Source organism: Lathyrus oleraceus, chromosome 5 (assembly GCF_024323335.1).
Source record: "Lathyrus oleraceus cultivar Zhongwan6 chromosome 5, CAAS_Psat_ZW6_1.0, whole genome shotgun sequence".
NCBI lineage: Eukaryota > Viridiplantae > Streptophyta > Magnoliopsida > Fabales > Fabaceae > Lathyrus > Lathyrus oleraceus.
Window position 1 is genome coordinate 483,270,267 of NC_066583.1, and position 27,609 is coordinate 483,297,875.

The 27,609-nt window shown below is 38.1% G+C and overlaps 1 protein-coding gene across 2 annotated transcripts; it reads right to left on the reverse strand.

Moving 5' to 3' along the window:
• Window positions 1-5,870: 5,870 nt before the first annotated feature.
• LOC127085592 (uncharacterized) lies at window positions 5,871-17,930 on the reverse strand. Of its 2 annotated transcripts, XM_051026104.1 has the most exons (4): window positions 17,159-17,930; window positions 12,180-17,008; window positions 10,225-10,286; window positions 5,871-7,807 (listed from the first exon to the last, which is right to left on the reverse strand). In XM_051026104.1, exon 4 carries the CDS (start codon window positions 7,756-7,758, stop codon window positions 6,160-6,162), a length of 1,599 nt encoding a protein of 532 aa, XP_050882061.1. In that variant the 5' UTR covers window positions 7,759-7,807; window positions 10,225-10,286; window positions 12,180-17,008; window positions 17,159-17,930; the 3' UTR covers window positions 5,871-6,159. The 2 variants fall into 2 exon arrangements, with proteins under 2 accessions (XP_050882061.1, XP_050882062.1); XM_051026105.1 differs by having other exon boundaries at window positions 12,180-17,930.
• Between the last annotated feature and the right edge of the window lie 9,679 nt (window positions 17,931-27,609).

Consider the following 27,609-nt stretch of genomic DNA (forward strand, 5'->3'; position numbering starts at 1 on the left):
GCTTTAGAACCGGAGTGAAACAAATTGAAAAGGAAAATGAAAACATTGCCATTTTTATTTTTGTTTTTAAATTGCAAAAATAAATGAAAAACAGGGAACACCGCTTTTAATTGAAAAATATCCATTTATTTATGATGCAAATATTGCAAAATGAAACATGAGGTGACCCTTACAATGAACCATTACGTTTCGGGCACAACGTAAGGCTTCCCTGCAAATAAAATTGAAAAACAGGAAATATTACTCTTCAAGTAGAGTGACAATGATGATCTTTTCGGCCTTCCAGTTCTGGACTTCCATTCCTGGTACGCACGACTTTATCCATTGATCTATCTCGCAGTCACTGTCAACCTCTTCACCCACCATACAGATGTTATCTGGATCCAGCATTCCAGCACTGGTGAATGTGAATGACGGACGACATCCTCTACCTTGTCCAGACGAGCCTCGGCCCGGCTGATAACCCACTCCAAATCTATCCTTCTTGGCGGCGATGTCCATCATCTTCCCCCAACCTGGAGCTTCCCCACTCTTCACCACCTCAGCGGCCTGCTTGTATGAAGAAATGGACGGTTTCTCCTCTTCTTTAGCAAAAAGAGCATTCTCCACCTTGACGGTTTCGAATGCTTGACTTGGCGTTTCCCATATCTCACCGTCCATTTCAACATACTTGAACGATGACAAGTGGCTGACGAAGATATCCTCCTCTCCGCAGACTGTGACGACCTGCCCGTCCCAGATATACTTCAATTTCTGGTGCAAAGTCGAAGTCACTGCCCCAGCAGCATGAATCCATGGGCAACCCAACAGGCAACTGTATGCCGGCTGAATATCCATGACATAAAATACCGACTTGAACACCTCGGGCCCAATCTTCACCGGGAGCTCTACTTCTCCAAACACAGCCCGCTTAGAACCATCAAAAGCTCTCACTATCAGGTCAGTGGGCGTCAGAATCAACCCTTCACAGTTCAGCTTCGCCAAGGCTTTCTTTGGCAACACATTCAAAGATGAGCCGGTATCAACCAACACGTGCGAGAGCACGACTCCCTTACACTCCATAGCAATGTGTAAAGCCCGATTATGATTCCTCTCATCCACCGTCAGATCCATATCAGTGAAACCCAGCCCATGACTGGCGTTGACATTTGACACCACCGTCTCTAACTGATTGATTGTGATCTCTTGGGGAACATAGGCTCTCTTCAGGATTTTCAACAAAGCCTCCCTATGCCCCTCGGAGCTCAACAATAAGGACTCCCAGTGTAACTCCAAGTCTGTTTTCCTCTACTGAAACTTCAGTATTTATAGACTGATTTTCGTGGGTAGTGGGCTCAAATGAGGGAGACCCAAGTCCAAAATAATTTGTTATATTTTATTTATTTAATTAATTAATTAATTAATTAATTAATTTTTTTTCTATTTTTTTTTTTTTCAGGAAAAATGAAGGGTAAATTTTGGGGTATTACAGCTGCCCCTATTCAATCAACTGGAGACCCAGAAAGAAGATGGCAGTTGCTTTCGTGCTTTCGAGGTATCAAGGGATTGAATACAATAAAAGCCCAAAAATTTGCACTGAAGTGAAGTGAAGTAACAATGTCTGTCAGAATCGGCAAAGAGGTGGTCTTGAAAGAAGAATCCGTCTGGTACGGTGAAAGTCAGTCTGAATACCGAAAAAGAATGTTAACTTGGATACCAAAATAAATGGTAACACAGAAATAACCATGGCCTGAATGCCGCTCATCAGTCTGAATACTGGAAATGACTTCGATCTGAACATCGGAAAATTGGCCTGAATGCCACAAGTTGCATCGACCTGAACGTCGGAAACTTCTTCGATCTGAACATCGGAAAGACTTGGCCTGAATGCCACTTCGATCTGAATATCGGGAAAACTGGCCTGAATGCCACTTCGATCTGAATATCGGAACACTAGCCTGAATGCCACTTCGATTTGAATATCGGAACACTGGCCTGAATGCCACAAGTCGCATCGACCTGACCGTCGGAAACTTCTTCGATCTGAACATCGGAACACTGGCCTGAATGCCACTTCGGTCTGGATACCGGAAAACTGGCCTGAATGCCACTTCGGTCTGGATACCGGAAAATTGGCCTGAGTGCCACTTCGGTCTGGATACCGGAAAATTGGCCTAAATGCCACTTCGGTCTGGATACCGGAAAACTGGCCTGAATGCCACAAGTTGCATCGACCTGAACGTCAGAAACTTCTTCGATCTAAACATCGGAAAACTTCATGCCTGTCAGCATTGGCAGAAATAGGGAATGATAATAGAGGCGGCGCATGGGCCAATGACACTTGCTGGGGATAACAAAGGTAAGTCATGAACAATCTTCAGTCTGAGTACTGGAAACAACTTCTAGCTTATCACTTGGGATACCGAGAATGTTTTATGCTTACATGCGTATGTTTGAATTTTCAATGGCATAATGCTCCATGAAAATGGAAATGCTACGCGATTTGGAAGGATGCAATGCAATATGATTCTACATGCAGGGATGCGAAATGCTGGGTAGAACGCCAAGCCGAGGCAAGGGGATCTGCGGGGAAATGATCACCATCTTCTGGACCCTGGCAAGGCTGTTGGAGATGCACAGCGCAAAGAACTCTGTGGGGAGATGACTAGCCATGCGGTGTTCTGGCCATACCGAGACTCTGATCGGGGAAAGAATGGCATTGGAAGCCTGCTGCTGAGGAAAGCTACAATGGTTCTGGCAACCACGATTTGCGAGAGATGACTCAGCAGGGGGAGCAAACACTGATACGGTACCGAGGTTCTGCTTCAAGGAAAGAAACCATGGATCTGGCATTGGGATTATCGATCTGGCATCGAACTCTAAGGAGCAGCCACTTCTGCTGGGAAGATAAAGTCTGGGACTGTCAACCCCGTTGGGGATATGTAGTCTGGTACTATCAACTCTACTGGGGAGTGTATGTCCTGAAACAACCGCTTGGGGAAGTACGGTGGTGAGAAACTGCTGGGGATTGAAGAATCCAACGCTCTGATCAGCTCTGCAGGGATAAGACACCGAATTTGTCTGTTGGTGACTTCACTGGGGAAGATATTCACGATCATCTGCAGGGAATTTTAAGGAAATGCCCCGAGGGTATCTGTTCTGAATAGACGATCCAAAGCACTTAAAATTTACAGTAATTTTAAATGTTTATTAAGCATGTACCTGTAAAACCCTTATGTGTCATGATGCAATGTTTATCAAAAATTCGGACGTCATTTTTGCAAACAAAACAGTAAAATGAAAATGAAAACAGAGATATACTGAATAACATGATTTTATTGATTGAATGGCCTCTGAATAGGCATTTACATTAAGAAGCAATCCCTGGAAAGAGGTAATCGCACAATAGATAAAAACAGAAATTAATCTAATGGCAATGTGAAATCACTAGGCCCGGCATTATCCACCTTTGAAGCGTCAGGTGCAAACAACCTTCCACTGCGAGTGAAACCACTAGGCCCGGCATTATCCACCTTTGAAACGGTGGTTTCACCTGCAGTCTGATCCTCCAACCTCTCCCCATTACAATAGACCTCTCCACCATAATGCCACGGCACGGCATCATCTTTGTCATAAGGAATTGGCCCAGGTACCGTGATAGTAACTGGAGCCGCGTCTGCCAGTGTTGACAAATCGACCGGGTCGAAATAAATGGTTATGGTGGAGACATCTTCCTTCCCCAAATCTTCCTTCTCAAACCTGAGGCTTCCTTCATCCATCAGCCTCTGGACAGCCTCCCTCAGCAATACACACCCATTGATAGCAACAGTGCACGCAGCACAACAGTCATTACAGCCCGGGAAGACCCCACTCTTCAACAACTGTCTTTTGATCTCAGCCAATGGAGTATTCAATTGATCCACACTCAACAGCCCGATCCTTCTACCATCTTCAGAAATCGCATTCACCCCCATTTGACCATGTGCAGGCATGGGATTAGCATTCACATTTGGAGATGGAGCAAAGTTGATTGCCTTGGAATCCACTAAGTCCTGGACCACATGCTTAAAAGCTTTGCAATTTTCTACGTTGTGTCCAGGGGCACCTGAGTGGAATTCGCACTTGGCATTCTCATCAAAACTGGCTGGCCTCTGATCAGGTCTCAACGGCGCCAACGTCCTCAGCTGGACCAACCCCAAGTCCTTCAACTTCTTCAATAAGAATGAGTAGATCACAGGTGGTCTATCAAATTGACGATCATTCATTCGCCCTCGCACCTGATACCCAGTCCTCTGCGGTCTCTGTTGAAATGGCTGCCGTTGTTGTTGCGGTTGTTGCTGTTGCTGTTGTTGATTATCAGCAGGAATAGTTACCGCAGCAGTGCGCTGGTAGTAACGATCCCTACTCTGTCCTTTTTGGGTATACACAGCACTTGTATCACCCTCCTTTTTCCTCTGACCGTTTCCAAAGGGCTTCTTCGATCCAGATGACGAAGCATTACCCTGAATCTTCCCCAGCTTCAACCAACTTTCAATCCTTTCTCCGGCCACCACAATATCAGCAAAGTTGGTAACCGGGCAACCAACCATCCTTTCTGCAAATGTCCCCTGAAGGGTACCCATAAACAGATCTGACATTTCTCGGTCTACCAACGGAGGTTGGACTCGGGCAGCCAGCTCCCTCTACCTCTGCGCATATTCTTTAAACCCCTCGTTAGGCTTCTGAGACATACCCTGCAATTGGGTACGACTAGGAGCCATGTCAGCGTTAAACTGGTACTGTTTAAAGAATGCATCTCCAAGATCTTGCCAGCTTTTGATATCCGAAGATTTCAGCTTGGTGTACCATTCCAAGGACCCTCCAAACAGACTGTCCTGGAAGAAGTACATCCATAACTTCTGGTCCATTGTATAAGCAGAAATCTTACGGACAAAAGCCTGGAGATGAGTTTTCGGGCAAGAACTCCCATTGTATTTGTCAAACGCAGGCGCTTTGAACTTTTGTGGGATCACAATCCCCTCAACCAGCCCCATATTTGACGTATTGACAACCCCCGAAGTAGCATAACTTTCAAGAGCCCTTATCTTCTCCGCCAGCACCTGAATCTCTTTATTTGGTGGTTGGACACCGTATTGACCAAAATGTTCATTTATCATGGAGAATTGATCTGCTTCTCTGTCTTCCTCTCTATCCTCTTCAGCCCCGAAGAAAGAAGGAAACAGACTGTCCTTCACATTGTTACCCATTGGACTTGGTCTACCGCCTGTGGCAACACCAAAACCCCCAGCATTTTAGTCACTACACCAACAGTTGTCCTCTTCCCGAGATCTCCTCCATCCCTGGAACCACCAAGGCCATGGTTAGAGACACCTTCTAAATTGACACCACTGTTGGCAGCCGAAGCCCGCTCAAGCTTCTCTACTTTATCAGCAAGTGCTTTCTGCCCCACAACAAACCCTTACATGACATTAATCAATTCGTTCATTTTCTCCTTTAGCTCAAGAAAATCTGCGTTGGGTAGATCCATCAGCCTTGGTGTGTTGCGTCTGGTAAAGTATCTGTGCGGACGGGTTGTGTGCAAGTAAATGACTCTACGCGCACGAGCAATGATTCCTGAAACAACCAAGCACGTTAGAAACCGACACCTGCAAAATAGAAGACAAGTTATTATGATTATGCATGAATGCAATGTCTATCCACATGAGGAACACTCTGTCTTTCGATCCTGGCTTCATCGAGACAGATAATAATCCGGCAGCAATATTCTGACATTCATCGAATGATTTCATCATACAGATCAGAGATATATGATTTAGCAAAGGTATCACCCAACCATGTGTGTGCTATGTGAGTGCATACAGGAAAGCAAATAAAGCTTGAAGATCGATCACTGAATGAAAACAACCACTGTATACCAAAAATGCACAATAAGAGCGAGAGTCATACATCAAGTCTGATACAAGTCAAATTACAATTCTCCAGAATCAGAAAGAAAATACAAGCAAGTGAATTCCGTCAACAGGCCTGACGGTAATCCAACACAAATAAGAGAAAGGTCTACACTGAAGGAGGTCCCATAGACGGCTCTGCATCATCAACCATCTTGGTAAACTTCACCGCGAACCTAAGCTCAGCGTTCTCCTGCTGCAATCTCCCTATCTCCTTCTGGTGAATCTTCATCTATCTGAAGTAATGATCCCTCTCAGCAATGTAGTGATCTCTCTCGGCAATAATCTTCACGTTCTCTGCTTCCTTAATCTTCAGCTTTGCCTCCCACTCGGCGATAAGGACTCTGACCCTGTCTTCCCTCTGATCCCTCACAAGGATTTGTCTCCTCTTCTCATCTTCAATGACCTTCGAAGCTCTATCCAACCTCTCCTTGGTGATGTCGTGCTCCTTTGTAGACGACTCCAATGCTTGGCTGATCTTGCGGTAATAGGCAGTGTCTATCTCAAAGCGCTTCACTTCCATGGCATGTCTCCTACCCTGGTCTTCTATTCTTCCTTTGATCTCCTGATTAGCCATCAGAATCCTAGCAACACTCATCTCCAACTCAGTCTTCTCTGCTTGCAGCTGATCTCTGGCTTTCTTCATCTCAAGGAACTCTTCCATGCTGACAGAAGAACGTAGCCCCTCAATCGTAGGACACCAAGGCTCACCTCCAGGAAATGGTAGATGTGTGAGCTCAATCCTCTTCCTAAGCCAATCATCAAATGGAGGAAAAGAGCTGCTGTTAACCTTGCCAAAAGGAACCTTGCCCTTCCCTTGAATGTCATGCCATTCATCAGACACTTGCCTCAACTTTGTCTGATTACCCTCAATTGGGAAGTAGAAAGACTCCTGAACTTCTCGCCCGAGTGGAGGACCCTCCACAGCAAATCCCATCTGTCTCCTAAGAAGCACCGGGTTGTAATTAATGCAACCTTGAACTCCTATAAGAGGTACATTGGGAAGACTCCCACAACTATAAATGAAATCTCGTCCAGCCATATCGTTATGAGTCCAAGCTATGTCATTGGCTCGCAAACCCATCAACCTGACTGACCACTTGACAGTAGGGTCAAGAAAAGCAAAGGAACCTCTGGAAGGCAAATACCCCACGAACCATTTGTACAACAGCTGAGCACAACACCGGATCAATCCCCCACGCCGCTTCTCGTTCCGATTATGGATCGAGTAATAAACATCCCCAACCAGAGTAGGAATAGGATTCCTCTGCATAAACAACCGAACGGCATTAATGTCCACAAAGTTCTTCTGATTAGGGAACATGATGATCCCATAAATGCTCACAGCAAGTAAAGCGCAAACGACCCTCCAATCACCCAAAACAGCATGATCCTTGGCTTTAGTCTCTAAGAAATTCAGATGAAAACCGGGTAACTTTCCTTTCTCCTTCAAACCCCCCTTGGTCACCTCCGGGCTCAAATAAAGAGCACGAGAAATCTCAACAGCATCAGGTTCTCCCTTAGTGACATAGAATGGAATCTGATCTCTGATCTGGATACCCAGGATGCTAGCATAGTCCTCCATCAAGGGCCCCAATAGGTAATCCGGGAAGATGAAACATCTCAAACCAGGGTCATAAAACTGGAGAAGAGTATGGATGGCGCTCCTATCACTGTCTGTGAGCCTGAAAACCAACTTCAGAATACCACCGTATGCCTCACGGAACATCCCCACATGGTCAGGGGTAATCAATGCTATCATATCTCTCAGCACACCAATCTCTGGATCGAAAAAACTGTAGACAACATCGTCCTTCAAACCGGTCCTCATGTCTGGAACAAAGAAGTCTCTCGGCCAGGATCTCAATCAAAAATGTCCCCTGCATATGGATAAACATGTGTTAGATGCAGATAAATGCAAAATGTGAATGATGCTGATGTATGAATGCAATGCACTATGCCATCCTCCAAGTCATCTGAACATCCACTGCACTGAGTTACAGCCTCTGAACTGATCACAACCATCTGAGGTACCGAGTAACCACAAATCCAACTCAGGGTTCCGAAATAAACAGAACGGAAGGGTACATCACCATCATCACCAGAGATCCTCTGAACAGATAACCACCAGATCCTCTGAACCAGCCCAGGGAATCCTGAAATAAACGGATCCCCACTGATAAATACCACGGACAGAACTCCGGCGTCTCAGAAATAAATATCCATAAATCCGACTTATAAATAGGACTCTGATCAATAACTGAACCCTTAGTCACCATCAAAGTCACCATCAGACCATGCATTTGTAAGAATCAAACCCTCCCCTCACAGGTGAATTCTAATCAGGTCATCCTAAGGCGGATAATGGTCTCGACAATCGGGCAAAGATACTCAACGGGTTTGCCCTTTCGGGTGTGCCCCTGCAGCTCTCTTAAGATCGTCTAAACCAAAGATCCGGGAAAGATCGGTCACCGAAGTCAATAGCTCAGATGAAGTGACTCAACCAAAGTGGATACTCCACAAAGGAAGAGTTCCTTCAAAAGAACCTCGTCTGGCTTGTGGTATTTCACGTCGCCCAAAACATGTTGACCTAACATGAGAGGCAACATGAGACCACACTAATCCTAGGTGTATACTCGGGCCTGGGTTTTAGCCCCACTCAGAACCCCCCCCCCCCCCCCCACATCAGAGGAACCACCTGTACAGAAGACAACACAATGATAGTATGATGCATGCGAACTTTTATGCAAATATATGCACAACATAATAATCATAAATGCAATAAATAGAGCAACACAAGCAACCTAAACTATCCTAGAGAACGCTAGGAGAGACTCGCTTAGGGAAGATGGACCAGCAAGAGGTCAACTTCTATCAAGTCCCCAGCAGAGTCGCCAGCTGTCGCATCCGCAAAAATCAACCGGCGAGAAAAACAAAACAAACAGAGCCGCCACCGTGCGTTATTTATCCCAAAAGAGGGAAAGGAAACGCTCGAAGTAAACCTGGAAAAGACATGGTCTCGCGACCAAAGAGAGATGGGATCGGGAGTCGGTTATGCGAAGGGAAGGTATTAGCACCCCTACGCATTCGTCGTACTCGACGGGATCCACGCTCAAAAGGATAGAATAAGGTTGCTAAACACTGCTCAAAAGAATGCACGCACACTGGAATAAGACACAGGTGGAAGAAGAGGGGAACAGGCTCGCTAGGATATCGCATCCTATGCCTACGTATCTCATCTGGAATTAGAATCAGAGCTACCGTAGTTTGGCTCACGCACGCCAAACAAAACACAAACAGGAAACCGACTGCCAATCGTTGGACTTATGTCAGACTCCACACAAACAGGCAAACATGGAAACCGAATGCCAATCACTGGACTTACATCAGACTCCGAACCAACAAACACACACGGGAAACCAACTGCCAATCACCGGACTTATGCCGGACTCCAAACACACACAAAAGGGTTAACAACCAACAAGTTAATAGGGAGTCTGGTACTCGAGCCTGCTAGTTGTCAAGCAAACACACACAAAAAAGGAAAAGGGTTCCCGGAGAGATCTCGTACGATCTCCTGCCTACGTACCTCATCTGGTATGAGGATCAGGGCGACGTAGTTCCCCTGAACAGGGGAGAAACTTCTAACCTAACCAGAGACTGGGAAATGACAAACTAAAAGGGAGACTGACTCGAGCCTAATAGTTATCATGCAATCCACAATGGTCCTAGGTTGAGGTTTCTATCTAACTTGCACAGGTAGCAAGCTATCCTAAACAGCACAAGCAAACAAATACAAGCACAATAAAACAATCACACACACTATATGCACACAATTGGGCTCATGCAAGGTTAGGCTGTGAAACACAGGCCAACTGGAATCGGGTGTAGTTAGCTCTTAACCCTAACATTGAGAGTTAGGGTGAAGCAGATGAAATGGGAAGTGAGGATAAGACCTCACAGCTCTTATCCCTGGCCTGGGAGAGCTTGACTCATGAAAGTGCGGGAGTTCAGAAAGTAGGAACTCTTCTCCACATATGACTGACACAACAAAGAACTTGGGTTATTATTCACAATGCATCAACACAAGGTGTGTGAGCAAAGTGAATGACACACTGAGTAGCAGGAGATGGATTACACATCTCTTTTATCTGCCAATTGCCTCATAAGAGGACTTTTCCTGCTTGGCACAAAAGTTAACATTCACAACCATTGCCTCTTAAGGAGGGCTTCAGACAGGTGCCTGCCCACATAACAGGACAGGTCTTCCAGACTACATGAAGTCAGAGAGTTATACCTAGGTTAAGCAACCCACAAGCTAGCAAAGCAAGTTCAAAGAACTCAAAGCAACTTAGGTACCTGAAAAAAATCTAAACCAATCAGTTTACAAGTCAAACAATCAGACAAACAACAGTTAATCACGCAATCAGACAGATAAGGCATCAAGCAACAATGTGTAAGTCACAAGCCCAATGGAACTTGTTCTCAAAACCTACAAAACAACTCAATATTAGCCAACATCAATCAACTAATCAACTCAAATGAGTGAGCAACTCCAATCATGGCAATGTGCTTCTTAACCTGAAATCCACAATCCAAACAGTGAGTCCAAACCACTAGGTCAAAGCCTAGGGTCAAAAGTAGGTCAAACATTCAAAACAGAACATGAAATTTAACATCAATCAACCTTATCCAATCAAGAACACAACTCAAAAGGTCCCATATCAATATCATTAACCAAAAGCATTTCATGAATCAAACATGGCAAGGTATGCAAATTGTGACCACATTGTGACATCAGAAGAAATAAATGCACATTAAATCAAAAATGATTCAAATAATCTGGGCAAAATTCATGAGTAAACAGGACATACAACATGATCATCACACAAAAAATTAGAGGCATTGGACATCATTAGGCATGGCAATCACATAGCATAAGTCAAGATAATCACAACAAGCACATGTGTGACACAAATTGTCACACCAAGTTAGCATAGGCATAAAACAGAGATGGATCATGATAAAGACCTCAAACCAAAGCCAAAACAACACTCAACATGTCTAGAAATAGTGTGCAAAAATTCAGGAGCATTGGATAAGAATCAAGCATTTCATGATCAAATGAAGTTCAAGGCAATTTTAAAGCTCAAATGTGACCAACCAGAATGAAAAATCTCAATTAAATCAGAAATGAATCTCAAAAATTCCAAAAAAATTCACGAGCAATCACAACATCCATAGCATGCATCATACAAAAAATCAAGGCAATTGGATATCATTTGGCATGGAAAACTCATCAATCAAGTTGAACATCACAAGGTGTGACACAAATTGTCACACCTAACTTAACATGATCATAAAACAGCAATGGTAATTGATAAAAATACCAAATCAAAACCAAAATGTCAAGCAATGAGTCTAGTTTCATCATGCAAATTTTCAGATTCATTGGATTAAAAACCAGCATTTCACAACATGATAACCAAGGCAAGGTCAAACAAGCATACATGTTCAAGTACCCTAGCACCAAAAAATATTCAGCCATGCACAATTTATGAAAATATGATCAAAAAATAATAGACAATATTAGGATCACAATGCAAAAAATCTCATAAATTTTGGATCATTTTTCAATTTGTTGTGAATTTTGGAAGTTCATGAAAAATTAAAATGGAAATATGAAGCCAAGGCATGAAATATGAAGGAATAAGGAAAACAAAGCAAATGTGGAGAATGCGCTCAGCAGGATTCGAGCCATGTACATTTTCAAACTACCTAGCGCGCCAATCTAAAACGACGACGTATCAGCACATAAACTCTAACGCGCGCCAGCATGCATTCAACAAAATCCGCAGGAAACACGTATGAACTCGTAACAAATTCCGTAGGTATCCTATGCATTCCGCAGGAAAGTTTGCAGGAAATCTGGACATGCATATGAACATGATGAAGATCATGAAGATCTTCATCCCAACTTTTCCAGAAAAATTCAAACACTCCAGAAATGAAAAATGAAAACATCATCATGTAGATCTTGCTTCATACATCTCAAATCCATAAACAATTCAACAAGAAACACACAAACATGCACAAATCGAAGCAAACAAGTTTCATCATCAAAACTTTAAACAAGCATATCTTCATGTCCAATGGATCATTTCACACGATTTAAAGCTCAGCATGACCACAACAACAAGATCTACAAATATATCACAAGAAATTTGAGAATTAAGAGGATTGATTTGTAACCTCTTGAAGTGCAGATCTGGAATTCACGAGCTATAGGCCTTGGCAATGCTTCAATACTCCTCCAGGATGCTTGTACAAGTGATTGGAAGAGAAAAGAGAGCTTAATTGTGCACGATCTCAACAAACTTTGGATTCACCATTGATGCTTCCATCTTCAATAATGCTTCACTGCAACTCTGTTTTCACTGGTTCCACGTGCAAATCTTCTCATGAACTCTTCAGGAACAAGAATCAAGCAATGGCAATGGCTTGAATGTGAAAAAATTGCAAGAACAAAGTGAGAGAAAAATTTGGAGTTTTAGATCTAGATCTGAAATTATGAGAAGCTAACTGAAAAACAGTTAGAGATTAGGCTTATATATGTTCTGTTAATCATGCCTTAATCAAGTTTAAGCCAATGCAAATGGAATTAACAAATATGAGGTGTAAATGCAAATTGGGATTTTCACCCTATGCATGAAAATGCATGGTGAACAGTGCATGGGTTTGTCCTTAAATTCACTTCAAATTTCATTTTGGAGCCAATGGCAATGGTGGAATGTTCAAATAATGCACAAATTTTAAATTCCATATTTTCCCTCCAAAAATCAAAGGAATTTCCAAATATTCATGTGATGATAATGCATGTCATGTAATGCAAGATTTGGAAACTAGAGATCAAAATAAGAGCAATGCAAAAAGAGCCATCCAATTTGGAGTTTTGGTTGAGAAGTTATGCTCATTTGAATCTTCAAGTACACTTGGTCAAGTTTTGATCATATCTCCTTAACCACACATGAGAAATTGATGATCTTGGACTTTTTGGAAATGGGAGAGAAAGGTCTACAACTTTCATGTTCAACAAAATTTCATTTGAAGCTTTCTTGATGATGTAATCTTGAGTTGAAAACCTTTCCATTTTTGGCAAATTCAAATTATAGGTCACTTTCTATTTTTGGAAAGTTTTGTCCTGACTTTAAATTCTTCAAAGTTGATGTTTGAAATGTCAAATGAGACTTGTTTGAACATGAATGAGGTATTTCTAGCCACTTCCCACCTCCAAATCCAACAGTTGACTTGCAGTTGACTTTTATGGTTGACAGATGACTTGAACATGCACAGATGATTTTGAGCCTCAACCACTTGATGAAATAACTCCCAAAATGAAACCCTAGCTTATACAAGCTCAATAAAATCATATGATGATCTCCACCTCAATAAAAACCTCATCTCCTTGCAGAACCCTGCTTGGTATAATGCAACTGATTAGGGTTGACCAGAGGTCAAAACCCTAATCCCAAGGAACATGATCAGGAATAATGAATCAAGATGATGATGGTGTACCATTTCAACCAAGATAATGCCCAATCTCCTTGAGAAACCAAAAACCATAATTGAAGCACAACCTCAGATGATCAGTGATCAATTTACAAGACCCTCAGGCTTGAATCTCTCAACCTCTCTATCTTCTGAGAAAGACCTAGGAGGATGACTTGCTCATTTCACATGATATGCAAAGATGTAATGCCTAATGTCCTAAAAATGAGATGCAATATGCTAAGCTAGTCCCAAGAGAGGAGGGCAATTTTTGAGGTGTTATAAGTTGCCCTAGGTCTAGCACATAGGTGTCGCATCTCGAAAAATACGATTCCTCGCGATGGTCGCGGAAAAATTTATGTTCGAACAGAGTCGCCACCGAACTTTATTTATCCCAATGAAGGAATAGGAAAATATAGATAAAACCTTTTTAAAAATGGAATAATGGTCGTCGCAACCATATTCGGGTTCAGGAGTGGATTACGTAAGGGGAAGATATTAGCACCCCTTACGTCCGTTGTACTCAACGGGAACCTTTTAGTTCTAATGTGTGTTTCGAGTGTTAATTTATGTTTGTTTGTTATCTTTAGGTTATAAAATTATTTAAAAATAGAAATGGATGAGAACCTCAGAAAGGTGAAAAGGGAGGTTTTTTATTAGTGTGCTCGCGAAGATACATCAATCTCCTGCCTACGTATCCTTATGGTATAATAAGGAAATCAGAGCATTCGTAGTTCGGGGAACTACGGTTTGTCGGTGTTTTTTAATGAACAACTGTTTAGATCGCAATCTAAAGGCTAAGTGTTGGCTTGTCTACTCTCGGCCGAGGCTTAAGCACTAGTTTGTTGTGCGTATTAGAAAGGATTAAACAGTGTTCTTTCTGAAAAGAGTTTTGATCACACGAGGGTGACAAGTTGGATTAATATGTTGGATGTTTTGTTTGACTGGTTTCGATCGCACGAGGGCGAGAAATGATATGTTTGATGTGTTAAGGTATTTTGGTTGGATGACAATTACTCGGATAGTCGAGTAAGACAACTCGTATCCTAATAGTCGGGAAAGGGAATAGAAGACTCTAGACCACTCTCTTTTTCATCCATAATTATAGAAAGGATTTGATAATAATTAAGGTGCTTTGAATGGATGACAAACACTCGGATAATCGAGTAAGACAACTCGTATCCTAATAGTCGGGAAAGGGAATAGAAGACTCTAGACCACTTTCTTTTTTCATCTGGGTAATTATGAAAATAAGGTTGTGTATAGTTGATATATTTTTAGAATAAATGACAAGTACTTGAATGACTGAGTAAGACAACTCATATCCAAGCATTTGAGAAGAGGAGTTGAAAGCTCAAAACCATCTCCCTTTTTGTATAGTTAAGAAAGCGATCTGATTAAGTTGTATTTGCAGAAAACTGTCAATTGTTCAACTGACCGAGTAAGAGAACTCGTATTCGTCCAATTGAGGAGTGAAGTTGAAAACTCAAAGTCCTCTCCCTTTTTATTTTTTTATTATGAAAATGTTTTGATTTAATCGGGGTTTGGAAGTTTGTAGAGGAACGACAATTATTTGACTTACGGTATAAGTTGGTGAAAAATGACAATTGTTCGACTGGCCGAGTAAGAGAACTCGTATCCAAACAATTGAGGAGAGAAGTTGAAGACTCAAAGTCATCTCCTTTTTCATTTCGTTATTATGAAATAGTTTGATTAGTTCTAGTTTAGAAGTTTGTAAAGGAACGACAATTATTTGACTAACCAAGTAAGAGAACTTGTATTCAAATAGTCGAGGAGAAAAATTGAAGACTCAAAGTTATCTCCCTTTTCGTTTCTTATTATAAAAGGATTTGATTTGTTTGTGCTTAAATGGATTAGAAATGACGACCATTTGACTAACCGAGTAAGAGAACTCATATTCAAATAATCGAGGAGAGGAATTGAAAACTCAAAGCCATCTCCCTTTTCATTTTCAAATGAAATGGTATTTGATTGTGATTGAGTATTTTAAGTGAGTTTGAAAAAAATGCTCGATATTAGATCGAGGTTTGAATTGGTGTTTGTGAATAAATTGTATTTCATTTTAGTGTATTGTTCTTCTACTCGATCAATTAATAACCGAATAGGTCTCATTGTAAGAAAGCCCAAGAGTAAGCTATGTGAGGTTGATGGCGATGCTTAAAAGCGATCAACTTACAAAGGTATGGAAATGGGTTTGACTTGGAATCAAGAACTGTGTTTTAAATGATTTAATGATTTGATGATGCTATTGAAATTGGATTGGTTTGAAAGGATTAACATCATGATGAAATTATCTGGCCCATATTTGATTACCAAAGTTATTTGATTAGAATTTAAATAAGCTACTTAATTGATTTAATCAAAATTTATCATCAAAATGATTTGAGTAAATAAAATTCCCAAGGTAATCAATTATCACGATCAAGTAATTTAAACCAATTTGTATTAACGAAAAAAAAGATTCAATTAGAACAAATTTGGTTCAAAAGGGACTAAAACAAATTAAATATAATGTGTTCAAAACAACAATCGAAATTATCTGATCCTTGAGTCAAAATTCCACCTTTTATCATAATGGAATTGAAATCAAATAGAACCCACTCAATGCTATGCGCAATATTTTACCGAAGATTAACAACCAAAGCGAAATCTATATACACTATAAAAATTCAGCAAGCAATTAATAATATAATTTAACTTTTGATAGTCAAAACCAAACATGTATCTATATACACTATAAAAATTCAGCAAGCAATTAATAATATAATTTAACTTTTGATAGTCAAAACCAAACATGTATCTATATACACTTTAAAAATTCAGCAAGCAATTAATAATATAATTTAACTTTTGATAGTCAAAACCAAACATGTATCTATATACACTATAAAAATTCAGCAAGCAATTAATAATATAATTTAACTTTTGATAGTCAAAACCAAACATGCAGTGGACAAGATGAATATATACTACTGTGAACAAATCCATATCAATTAGAACAAGCAATGCTAGGATAATTAATAGAAATAAAGTGACAATTAACACTAATGATATCAATGTTTAAATGAAAGAAAATGAATCCGCCACACTTGACTAAGAGGCAACTCACTTCCCACAATGCTCATGAGTTAATAACAATATACTGTGTAAAAAAAAATTAAACCAAACACTGATAAACACCGGCAACCTCATATGCATGTATTCATGAACGCATCAGTGTAAAAAAAATGCAGCCTTTAAACTAAACACAAATAAAATGCATTTGGATCCCGATCCATAACCGGCAAATGCAATATTAAAACATACGTATCGACACTTTGGTCCTATAACGGTTTATATCCAAACAGCTCCCTTAAATTTCAGTCCAACAATGTTGATAATACCTCCCGATTCATACGTGATCGAAACACGACAAACCAATACCAAACTGTTTGTATTATTCCAGAATTGATGCAACTTTCCTTATATACTCCATAAATGAAATGTCCTGAATCTTAAAACTCAATCTCACACTGTACACAACAATGCAAAATCAAAGATTATTATCATGGTATTTCCACAGAGTAAGTAATAAACACAACAAAGGTATGATTATCAACGCAGAGATTATCTAATACACGATGCAATATCAGATTAGTGCAGTTCAATAAATTAAAGCTTACACTCAAAATGAAAGGGTTACCGACAACGAGCCGGCTACCGTAATTACTGCTGAAGGGATTCAAAATTTTCCTTTGATGCCTCCTGGTAGCCTGTTGTTTTACAGTGGTTCCGAAATCGAATAAGATCTGAATAGACTCGTAGACAAAACAAATCACTAATCGTTATTGTGTTGGCGATGAGCAGTATTGAGGCTATGTGAAGATTGGGAAAAGTTCAACGTCACGGCGGCTGGGGAGTGGCATTACCGGAGGTGTCGGCGGAAGGTTATTGGTTGTTATAGGTGGAGTTGAAGAAAACTGTCGGAAACTTGAGGGTTAGCGAGAGGTGGATTTAGTGCGGCGACGTAGTGGAGGAATCTGGCCATTCTGCAGTGAGGTTTTTGTGGCGGTGGACGGCGGATGTGGACGGGTTTGTGGTGTTCCTTCGGTGATGGAACGGTGATGGTGAGTGGATCGCCTGGTAGTTGAGGATTCGTTTGCAGCGACGGATCGGCGAGTGTGGTATGACGCTTAAACGCGGCGGTAAGTGGTAGCGATGGTGGGGATGAGAAGCAGATTTTGGGGGTTGAGTTGAAAGTGGGAAGGAACTTAGCAGGGAGTGTCTTTTGAGAGGGTGAGAGTCGTTAAAGAATGTGAGGTGTTTTTTTGAGGAGGTAGCCTGTGCCCTTTTCTTTGTTTTCTTTTTCGTTTCTTTTTAATGTACAGAGAGAGGGGGGTGTACAGAGAGAGGGGGGTAACGTGGAAAGGTGATGTAGAGTGTGGATGTGGTTAAGAGGAAACGTGAGGGAGAGAGGAAACGTGAACTATACTCATTTTATTTTCCTTTTCCTTTTTTATTAATAATTCTTATTATATATTATTTAAAAAAAATTATTATTAGATAATAATTTAATTTAGAAAAATATAATAATAAGATAAATCTCTAATTTTGAATCCTAGAACAAAATAAAAGGACCGATTATAAATAGAAGTCGGACGAAAATTTGCTCGAAATATTAAATCAGACACATTAAAATGATCAGTACAAAATATACTTATTGAAAAAATACAACGTTTCTTCAAATGCTGAAATAAATTTTCACCGGTTAAAAGGCTCAGGCGGGTCAGAATGCAACTGAAATAATCGCTGAAAAATATAACGGACACACCAGTTTAAACTACATGAACCGTAGGTTAATAATACTGGCGTCTGCAATTTTAAATTTGAAACTTTTTACCCGTTGATTCTTGCACGTTATTGAGAAAAGATTCAACCGATTTGTCCGTATTTTCAATAAATTTATCCTGACTGATATTTTAGGTATTATTAATGATAAAATGCATGTTATGCTGTACATATGATGTAAACTGAAAATTAAATCAAATTTATGAAAATTTAAAATTCCCGGACAAAATTGGGGTATGACAATAGGCTAAGGGTCAGTAATCCCTATGTGTCTAATACCAGATTAACAGAGTATCTCAAATAAAAAGCATTAAGATTAAGAAACAACTGAATAAGATTTTAATTCAAAGGATTCATAAAAAGTCAAACAACATATAATGCCACTAAGATTCAATAAGGTTCATCATCACACAACCTAACCTAGAGAAGTTTAGTTACTCATAGTCAAAATTACAGTACCAATTGAATGAAGAAGAATATCATATGAGTTCCCTTGAAGGATTAGCCTCCAATGGCTTCCAATGCTCTCAAAATCACCCTTTGATACTGAACAATCACGCTCCTAGTGCCAAATTTTGTAACCCTTGTGAAAGTGCATAATTTCCCCTCTTAAAGGTGTAAAAATGGACCAAAACGCGTCAGAAAAAGGCCTAGAAAAGCGACCATCGCACGCATGATACCCTGTATCACGCGCGATGTAGCTTTTAATGCCCTATCGTGTACGTGATGGTGGATGTGATTATTTCCTAAGCTTCACTCTTTTTTCCTCCTTTTTCACTCAAATTTTCACTAAGTCCACAATTTGCACACTTATCTATTTTTCTCCCATTCTTTGGTCATTCCTTCTCATATTTTCTCGACTTTCACTTGTTTTGCTCCGATTCTTCAACTAAATATATGCAACGACATACTGTCATCAAACTCTAAACTTGAATCGTTGCTTGTCCTCAAGTAACTCATTTGTAATTGCACATTTCAATAGACAACAAGTCGCACAAGAATAATCGAACTTCACCAAATTGAAATTTTCTTTTACCCGACCATGTTCTAGCTTACAATTTCTATTCGGCGAATTCGAAAAATGTCCTAAACATTGACGAATACTTAACTTGCCTCTCATCCTACTATAACTCACTCAATGGATAGGGTGATCACTAAATCAATATGCAAAATCAATTAAACTTAGCTTGATTACGTTCTAAAAAAGTTCATCAAAGAGATCACAACATATACATTAGAGGGCTTTTCAGGTTGTAACTTGGCTTATGGTAGGGTAGGATATATTTAGGAAAGTCGGGTTAAACCTTTGGAGTTAGATTTCTAGTTCTCCTTCATTCATCATACCTTTTTATTAGTACTAGAGATTTATGATCCTTCTTACAATGCCATTCTTTTTCTTTTCTCATTCATTATTTCTTTATTTGAAGAAGTGACTTTTTCCACTTCTTTTCACAATAATTTTATTAAATTTTGGGTCATATTCCCTAGGACCCAACCCCAAACTTAAAATGTTGCTCAACTCCAAGTGCAACCCTGAACTTAATCTTTTTCATAAACTTTAAGAACAATATTTCTACCTAACTCAAAAGAGATGGTGGAAATAAAAGATCTTTCAAGTAATATGGATAATAATTTAAGGCTACATCACCGAAATAAAGACTTAGGCTCAAAGTGTTTAGCAAAGGATAATATTATTGCTAAAGAGTGGTTTACAAAGTCTTAAAGTTATAAAAAAAATTGCCTTAGTGCGTGTTGATCAAACTTGATAACTTAATTGGAAGTAAATCAAACGAGATAAAAGAATAATGCATGGATACACTCATAAATAAAGATAAGTGAATAATGGAAACATTTGGCTCAAACCTTACTAGATGAGGTATATGTAGGTTGATTTCAAGTCTGTTGATTCTTTTCTCATCATTCACCTTCAACTTACTAGTTGCTATGGTGATGATCAAGTTTCTTTTGGATCATATGTGCAATGCTAAAGTGCTAAACTTGCAATATGAAATAAATAAAACAGATACAAACTTGTTTATTAAAGACAATATAGATCTTCTTGGAAGGTTTACGCTTGAGTAACAAATTTCTCTTGTGATTGGTTTTGAATAAAAGTAAAGTAAATTTTTCACACACATAAAATATGATAAAAAAATGATGGGTTACCTCCCATTAAGCGCTTCTTTAAGGTACTAAGATTGACCTTTCAATTTTTCTGTTAGGGTGACATACATGACAAGAAAAAAACATCATCCTTCTTTTTCCTTTTGTTTGGTAGGAATTCCATCATTTTCAGGAATTGAAGATTTTTCTTTCATATTCTCTTCAACTTTATAGTATTGAACAAGGCATAAATCTCATCCAATACGTCATATATTTCTCCTCTTTTACCAATCTTGTTGCTAGGTGTAGGACTATTCTTTTGTTGAAGAACTTGTAGTTAGACATCTACGTCTAAATGAATTATTGAATTTGGAGCTTTATCTAAAACTATATAATCTTCATATTTCATTCTTGTTCTTTTCCCACTTATAATTTTCACCTCCGCTTCTTCTATTCTGGCTTCTATCTCTTTATCAGGTGTTCTGCACTTTTCTTTTTCTTTTTCTTTTTCAATTCCTCCTTCATCGACCACCTCACATTCTTGTTTGACTTCTCTTTCAATTTTTGCATCTCTAGGACTATCTAACATATTTTAATAGAAATCCCCACTAGATCTCAGTTTTAATACTAATTGGTTGGAAATTTGACCAAGTTGCGTCTCTAACTTCTCGAAGGATGTTCCCATGTTACTTAGCATGGTTTCTTGATGCCTGTTGATTTTCTCGAAACTGAGTTGAGTCATCTTTATAACCTGAGTCAAGGTTTATTCAAGTTGAGATGATGCATCCTCTTCCTATGAATGACCAGTGTTGATAAAGATTCTAGTTTTGAATAATATCTAGCATTTTCCAGAATGAGTGATTTTGCTGCAAGTTCCTTTGTAAAAGCTTCAAATTTTGCAAACGTAGAATAGATGTCATCTTGCATGATTGTCTTGACCTTGCATACAAAACAAAAAGAAGAATACCTTAGTAGCACCGCAATAGATAAAAAAAAATTAAATAAAAATAAAACTAAAAAGAGAAATAAATAGCAAATAAAAAATAAAGAAGTAACAAAAAAAGAATATTTACAATTTAAAACAAAAAAAGAACTAAACGATGCACAAGCGTCGCCTTTTTGAAATATCAATACTCCCCAACAACGGTGCCAAAAACTTGATAACTTCTCGGTAAGTGTATTGATAGTGTCGCAGTAATAAAATATCGAATCTACAGGTATTGTGTTCGAACAAGCCAACAATTATACAATATAAAGGAAAAAAACAATAAATAGGGGGGGGGGGGGGGGGGGGGTTCAGGTTCTAGAACGGAAATTAAATTACGAGTTTAAAACAGAAACGGTTAGGTTGTTCATTAGAATCCCCTTATCCTCTCTAGTTGGTGTATGATGCCTTGTATGAATTGTCTAATCCTTATAATCTCACGGCGAGCTAACAAAATCGTTATACTCGATCCCTTACGAAATAACTCACTAAACACTACTCGAAGTTTTCTATTCCTAGTCCGCCAGCATAAGCAAGGTTAGATGATGTATAAAATAATAATTCCCTAGGCCACTACACGGGGTCTCTTATTCTTATTCAACCAGCGTAAGTAGAACAGTTGTCATAGGTCCAACACATAGGCTATAGGTCAGTAATCCATATGTGTCTAATATAATATTAACAAAGTATCTCAAATAAAAATCATTAAGATTAAAAAACAATTGAATAAGATTATAATTCAAAGGATTCATACAAAGTCAAACCAACATATAATACCAACAAGATTGAATAAGGTTCATCATCACACAACCTAACCTAGAAAATCTTAGCTACTCATAGTCAAAATTAAAATACCAATTGAACAAAGAATAATATCATATGACTTCCCTTTAAGGATTGGCCTCCAATGGCTTCCAATGCTCTCAAAATCACCCTTTGATGTTGTAAAATTATGCTCCCAGGGCCAAATTTTGTAACCCTTGTGAAAGTGCAGAATTTCCCCTCTTAAAGGTGTCAGAATTGACCAGAACGCGTCAGAAAAAGCCCAGAAAAGTGACCATCGTTTGTTTCATCTTTTAATGCCTTATCGCGTGCATGATGGTGGATGTGATTATTTCCTAAGCTTCATTCTTTTTTGCTCCTTTTTCACTCAAATTTTCACTAAGTCTACAATTTGCACACTTATCTATTTTTCTCCCATTCTTTGGTCATTCCTTCTCATATTTGCTCGTCTTTCAATTATTTTGCTCTGATTCTTCGACTATATATATGCAATGACCAACTGTCATCACAACTCCAAACTGGAATCATTGTTTGTCCTCAAGTAACTCATATGTAACTGCACATTTCAACAGACAACAAGTCGCACAATAATTATCAAACATCACCAAATTAATATTTTATTTTACCTGACCATGTTCTAGCTTCCAACTTCTATCCGACGAATTCGAAAAATATCCTCAACATTGACGAATACTCAACTTGCCTCTCATCCTACTATAACTCACTCAATGGATAGGGTGATCACTCAATCAACATGCAAAATCAATTAAACTTAGATTGATTACGTTCTAAAAAAGTTCATCAAAAAGATCACAACACATACATTAGAGGGCTTTTCAGGTTGTAACTTGGCTTATGGTAGGTAGGATATATTTAGCAAAGTCGAGTTAAACCTTTGGAGTTAGGTTCCTAGTTCTCCTTCGTTCATCATACCTTTTTGTTAGTACTAGAGATTTGTGATCCTTCTTACAATGTCATTCTTTTTCTTTTCTCATTAACTTTTTTTGAAGAAGTGACTTTTTCCACTTCTTTTTCACAACAGTTTTATTAAATTTTGGGTCATATTCTCTAGTACCCAAACCCCAGACTTAAAAAGTTACTCACTTCCAAGAGCAACCCCAAACTTAATCTTTTTCATAAACTCTAAGAACAATATTTCTACCTAACTCCAAAGAGAGGGTGGAAAGAAAAGATCGTTCAAGTAATATGGCTAAGAATTTAAGGTTATGTCACCGAAAGATAGGCTTAGGCTCAAAGTGTTTAGCAAAGGATAATCTTACTACTAATGGGTGGGTCGCAAAGGCTCAAAATTATAAAAAAATATTGTCTCAGTGTGTGTTGATCAAACTTGATAACTTAATCGAAAATAAGTCAAACCAGATAAAAGAATAATGCATGAATACACTCATAAAGATAAAAAATGAACAATGGAAATATTTGGCTCACACCTTACCAGATGAGGTATATGTAGGTTGAGTACAAGTCCGTTGATTCTTTTCCCATCCTCCGCCTTCAAGTTGCTAGTTTCTATGGTGATGATCAAGTTTATTTTGGATCATCTGTTCAATGCTAAAGTGTTAAACTTACAATATGGAAGAAACAAAATAGCTACAAACTTGTTTATTAAAGACAATATAGATTCTCTTGAGTAGCAAATTCCTCTTGTGGTTGATTTTGAATAAAAATAAAGTAAATTATGCAAACTATATAATCCTACGTCTAAACTATATAATAGTAAAGCAAATTCCTTATTGCTAGATGTAGGACTATTATTTTGTTAAAGATCTTGTAGTTGGAGATCTACGTCTAAATGATTTATTCAATTTGGAGCTTCATCCAAAACTATATAATCTTCATATTGCATTCTTGTTCTTTTCCCACATATAATTTTCACCTCCGCTTCTTCTATTCTTGGTTCTATCTCTTTATCCGGTGTTGTACACTTTTCTTATTATTTTTATTTTTTAATCCATCCTTCATCGACCACCTCACATTCCTGTTTGACTTCTCTTTCAATTTTTGTATCTCTAGGACTATCTAACATATTATATTAGAAATCCCCATTAGATCTCAGTTTTAATGCTAATTGGCTAGATATTTGACCAAGTTGCATCTTTAACTTCTCGAAGGATGTTTCCATGTTACTTAGCACGGTTTCTTGATGCCTGTTGATTTTCTCGAAACTGAGTTGAGTCATCTTTATAACCTGGGTCAAGGTTTCTTCAAGTTGAGATGATGCATCCTCTTCCTATGAATGACCAATGTTGATGTAAGATTCTTTTTCTGAATAATTTCTAGCATTTTCCAAAATGAGCGATTTTGCTGCAAGTTCCTTTGTAAAAGCTTCAAATTTTGCAAACGTAGCATAAATGTCATCTTGCATGATTGTCTTGACCTTGCATACAAAACAAAAAGAAAAATATATTACTAGCATTGCACTAGATGAAAAAATTAAACAAAAATAAAACTAAAATGAGAAATAAATAGAAAATAAAAAATTATGAAGTAACAAAAATAAAATATTTACAATTTAAAACAAAAATAAAAATAAAAATAATAAAAACTAAATGATGCACAAACTTCGCCTTGTTGAAATATCAATAGTCCCCAGCAACGGCGCCAAAAACTTGATGACTTCTCGGCAAGTGTACCGATGGTGTCGCAATACTAAAACATCGAATCTACAAAGATTGTGTTCGAACAAGCCAACAATTATGCAATATAAAGGAAAAATAGTAAATGAGGGGGGGGGGGGGGGGGGTCAGGTTTTAGAACGAAAAATAAATTACGAGTTTAAAACAGAAGTATTAAGACAGTTAGATTGTGTATTAGAATTCCCTTATCCTCTCTTGTTGATGTATGATTCCTTATATGAATGGTCTAGTCCTTATAATCTCACGGCGAACTAACAAAACTGTTACAGACGATCCCTCACGAAATAACTCATTAACCACTACTCAGAGCTTTCTATTCCTAGTCCACCAGCATAAGCAGTGTTAGGCGATATGCAGAATGTTAATTCCCTAGGCCACTACTCGGGGTGTCATATCCCTATTCAACCAGCGTAAGTAGAACAGTTGCCCTAGGTCCAACACATAGGCTAAAGGTCAGTAATCCATATGTTTCTAATATCAGATTAATAGAGTATCTCAAATAAAACACATTAAGATTAAGAAACAAATGGATAAGATTATAATTCAAAGGATTCATATAAAGTCAAACCAACATATAATGCCAACAAGATTGAATAAGGTTCATCATCACACGACATAACCTAGAGAAGCTTAATTACTCATAGTCAAAATTAAAATACCAATTGAATAAAGAAGAATATCATATGAGTTCCCTTGAAGGATTTACCTCCAATGGCTTACAATACTCTCAAAATCACCCTTAATGCTGTAAAATCATGCTCCTAGTGCCAATTTTTGTAACTCATGTGAAAATGCATAATTTCCTCTCTTAAAGGTGTCAAAATGGACCAGAACGCATCAGAAAAAGACCCAAAAAAGTGACCATCCCACATGCGATGCAAATTTTAATGTCCTATCGCGTGCGTGATGCTACGTGATGGTGGATGTGATTATTTCTGAAGCTTCACTCTTTTTTGCTCCTTTTTTACTCAAAGTTTTCACTAAGTCCACAATTTGCACACTTAGCTATTTTCCCTCATTCTTTGGTCATTCCTTCTCATATTTGCTCGAATTTCACTTTTTTTGCTCCGATTCTTCGATTAAATATATGCAATGAGGGGTCGTCATCAGCTACACGAGGACCTTCTTCACTAAGCAACAGCGTACAGACCTGCAAAAACTAGAATGTGGTTTTCACCATTTGAGGACCTCCGAAACTCCGATTTTGATTCCGTAAAAAGCCTGACGCTCAGAATTGGACATACTACGATTATCCCATAATTAAAATTCAATTTAACACATAAAATACATTATTTTCATGAAAATAATTTATTTGCAAAAGCTTCGACAGTGCAACATGGTGGAAACACATCAAGTATCAAAACAGAAAAATCAGTTAAGAATAATTGCCAAATTCATCAATTATTACAAACAATTTTCATCATACAAGCTCTATTTGATTAATTTTTCCTCAATTAAACCTCTCTTTTTCCTCCCATTAATTTTTCCTCAATTCTCACTTTCATTCCCAAAGCTCTATTTTCCTTTAAATTAACTAAATCTAGTAAATTATTATTACTAAAATAATTATTAGTAATTATGGCCCATTTTTACTCATCACCTACAACTATCTATATACCCTTAATTTAATGGTACACATCTCACTCCTATATTTAATTAACCACTCACAATTAAATAAATACGCAAAACATAATAATTTAAATAATTCTATAATTCAAGAATTGCTACATAATCTATATTATCTAACATTGGATCCAAGTCTATCCACCATTCAAAATATACTAAGTAATGATCAAAGAACGTCCAAGGTCCCTCTCCAAAACCTTCACCATGTATTGTTCAGTGTTATATTGACTATATCAAGACCACCAAAAAGTCTAAATTGCCTTAAGTTTATCCATCATCACAAAGTAACTAATTAAATTTCCAAAAAGGTTAATCATCGTAGCCTCATGCAATGATTTTCTAAACCTTTTTCATTGTTCATTCATTTAAGAAGCACATAAGTTTAAAGAGATATCTATCTTGTAGCTCTATGTTAAAAATATTTATCTCGAACAAATTAATCTTCCTTAATTTAGAAGATGATTCAAATCTTCCATAAACTTTTCATGAAAGAAGAAAGTGTGTTAAGGAATATTATCTTGTGGTTTATGGAGTTTCGTAAAGAATTTCATAAAACACAACAAAGTGTTTCTATCATTTAGAGCAATTTTTTATTTTTGGAAAGGTTTTATAAAAAATGTATAGTAAAGATACGATTTTCTCTTTTATCGAAAAAAAATTTCCATATTCACAAACAAAATCTTAAGGTTTCAAGGAAAGATATGAAGTTTCACATTTATATGATTATTCTTGACACAATATAAGTACTCTCCTCATAACCCAACACTCTAACTATTATTCGAACATGTAAATATTTCAATATGGAGATGAATTTGAAAAAAAAATTTAAGTCCTGCATTGTTAGAAAAATATGTGTGTTTGTGTGTTAATTGAAAAAATTATTTAATCTAACATTTGCTTAGATTAAACATCTTGCATATCTTACTTCATTATTTAAGTAAAGAACACACTTCATTTTAAAACAAACTGAAAACTTCTTTTTAGTATTTCCTTCCTCACTCTCATTACTTTGCGTTTTTTGAATCATCGAAGCACCTACTTATCCCCCTTTCTTTCTACTTGTTGAAGAGTCTTGAGTATTTTATTGAATTTTCTTTAGAGAATTATTTGAATTTCTCATTATTTGAGTTGAGAA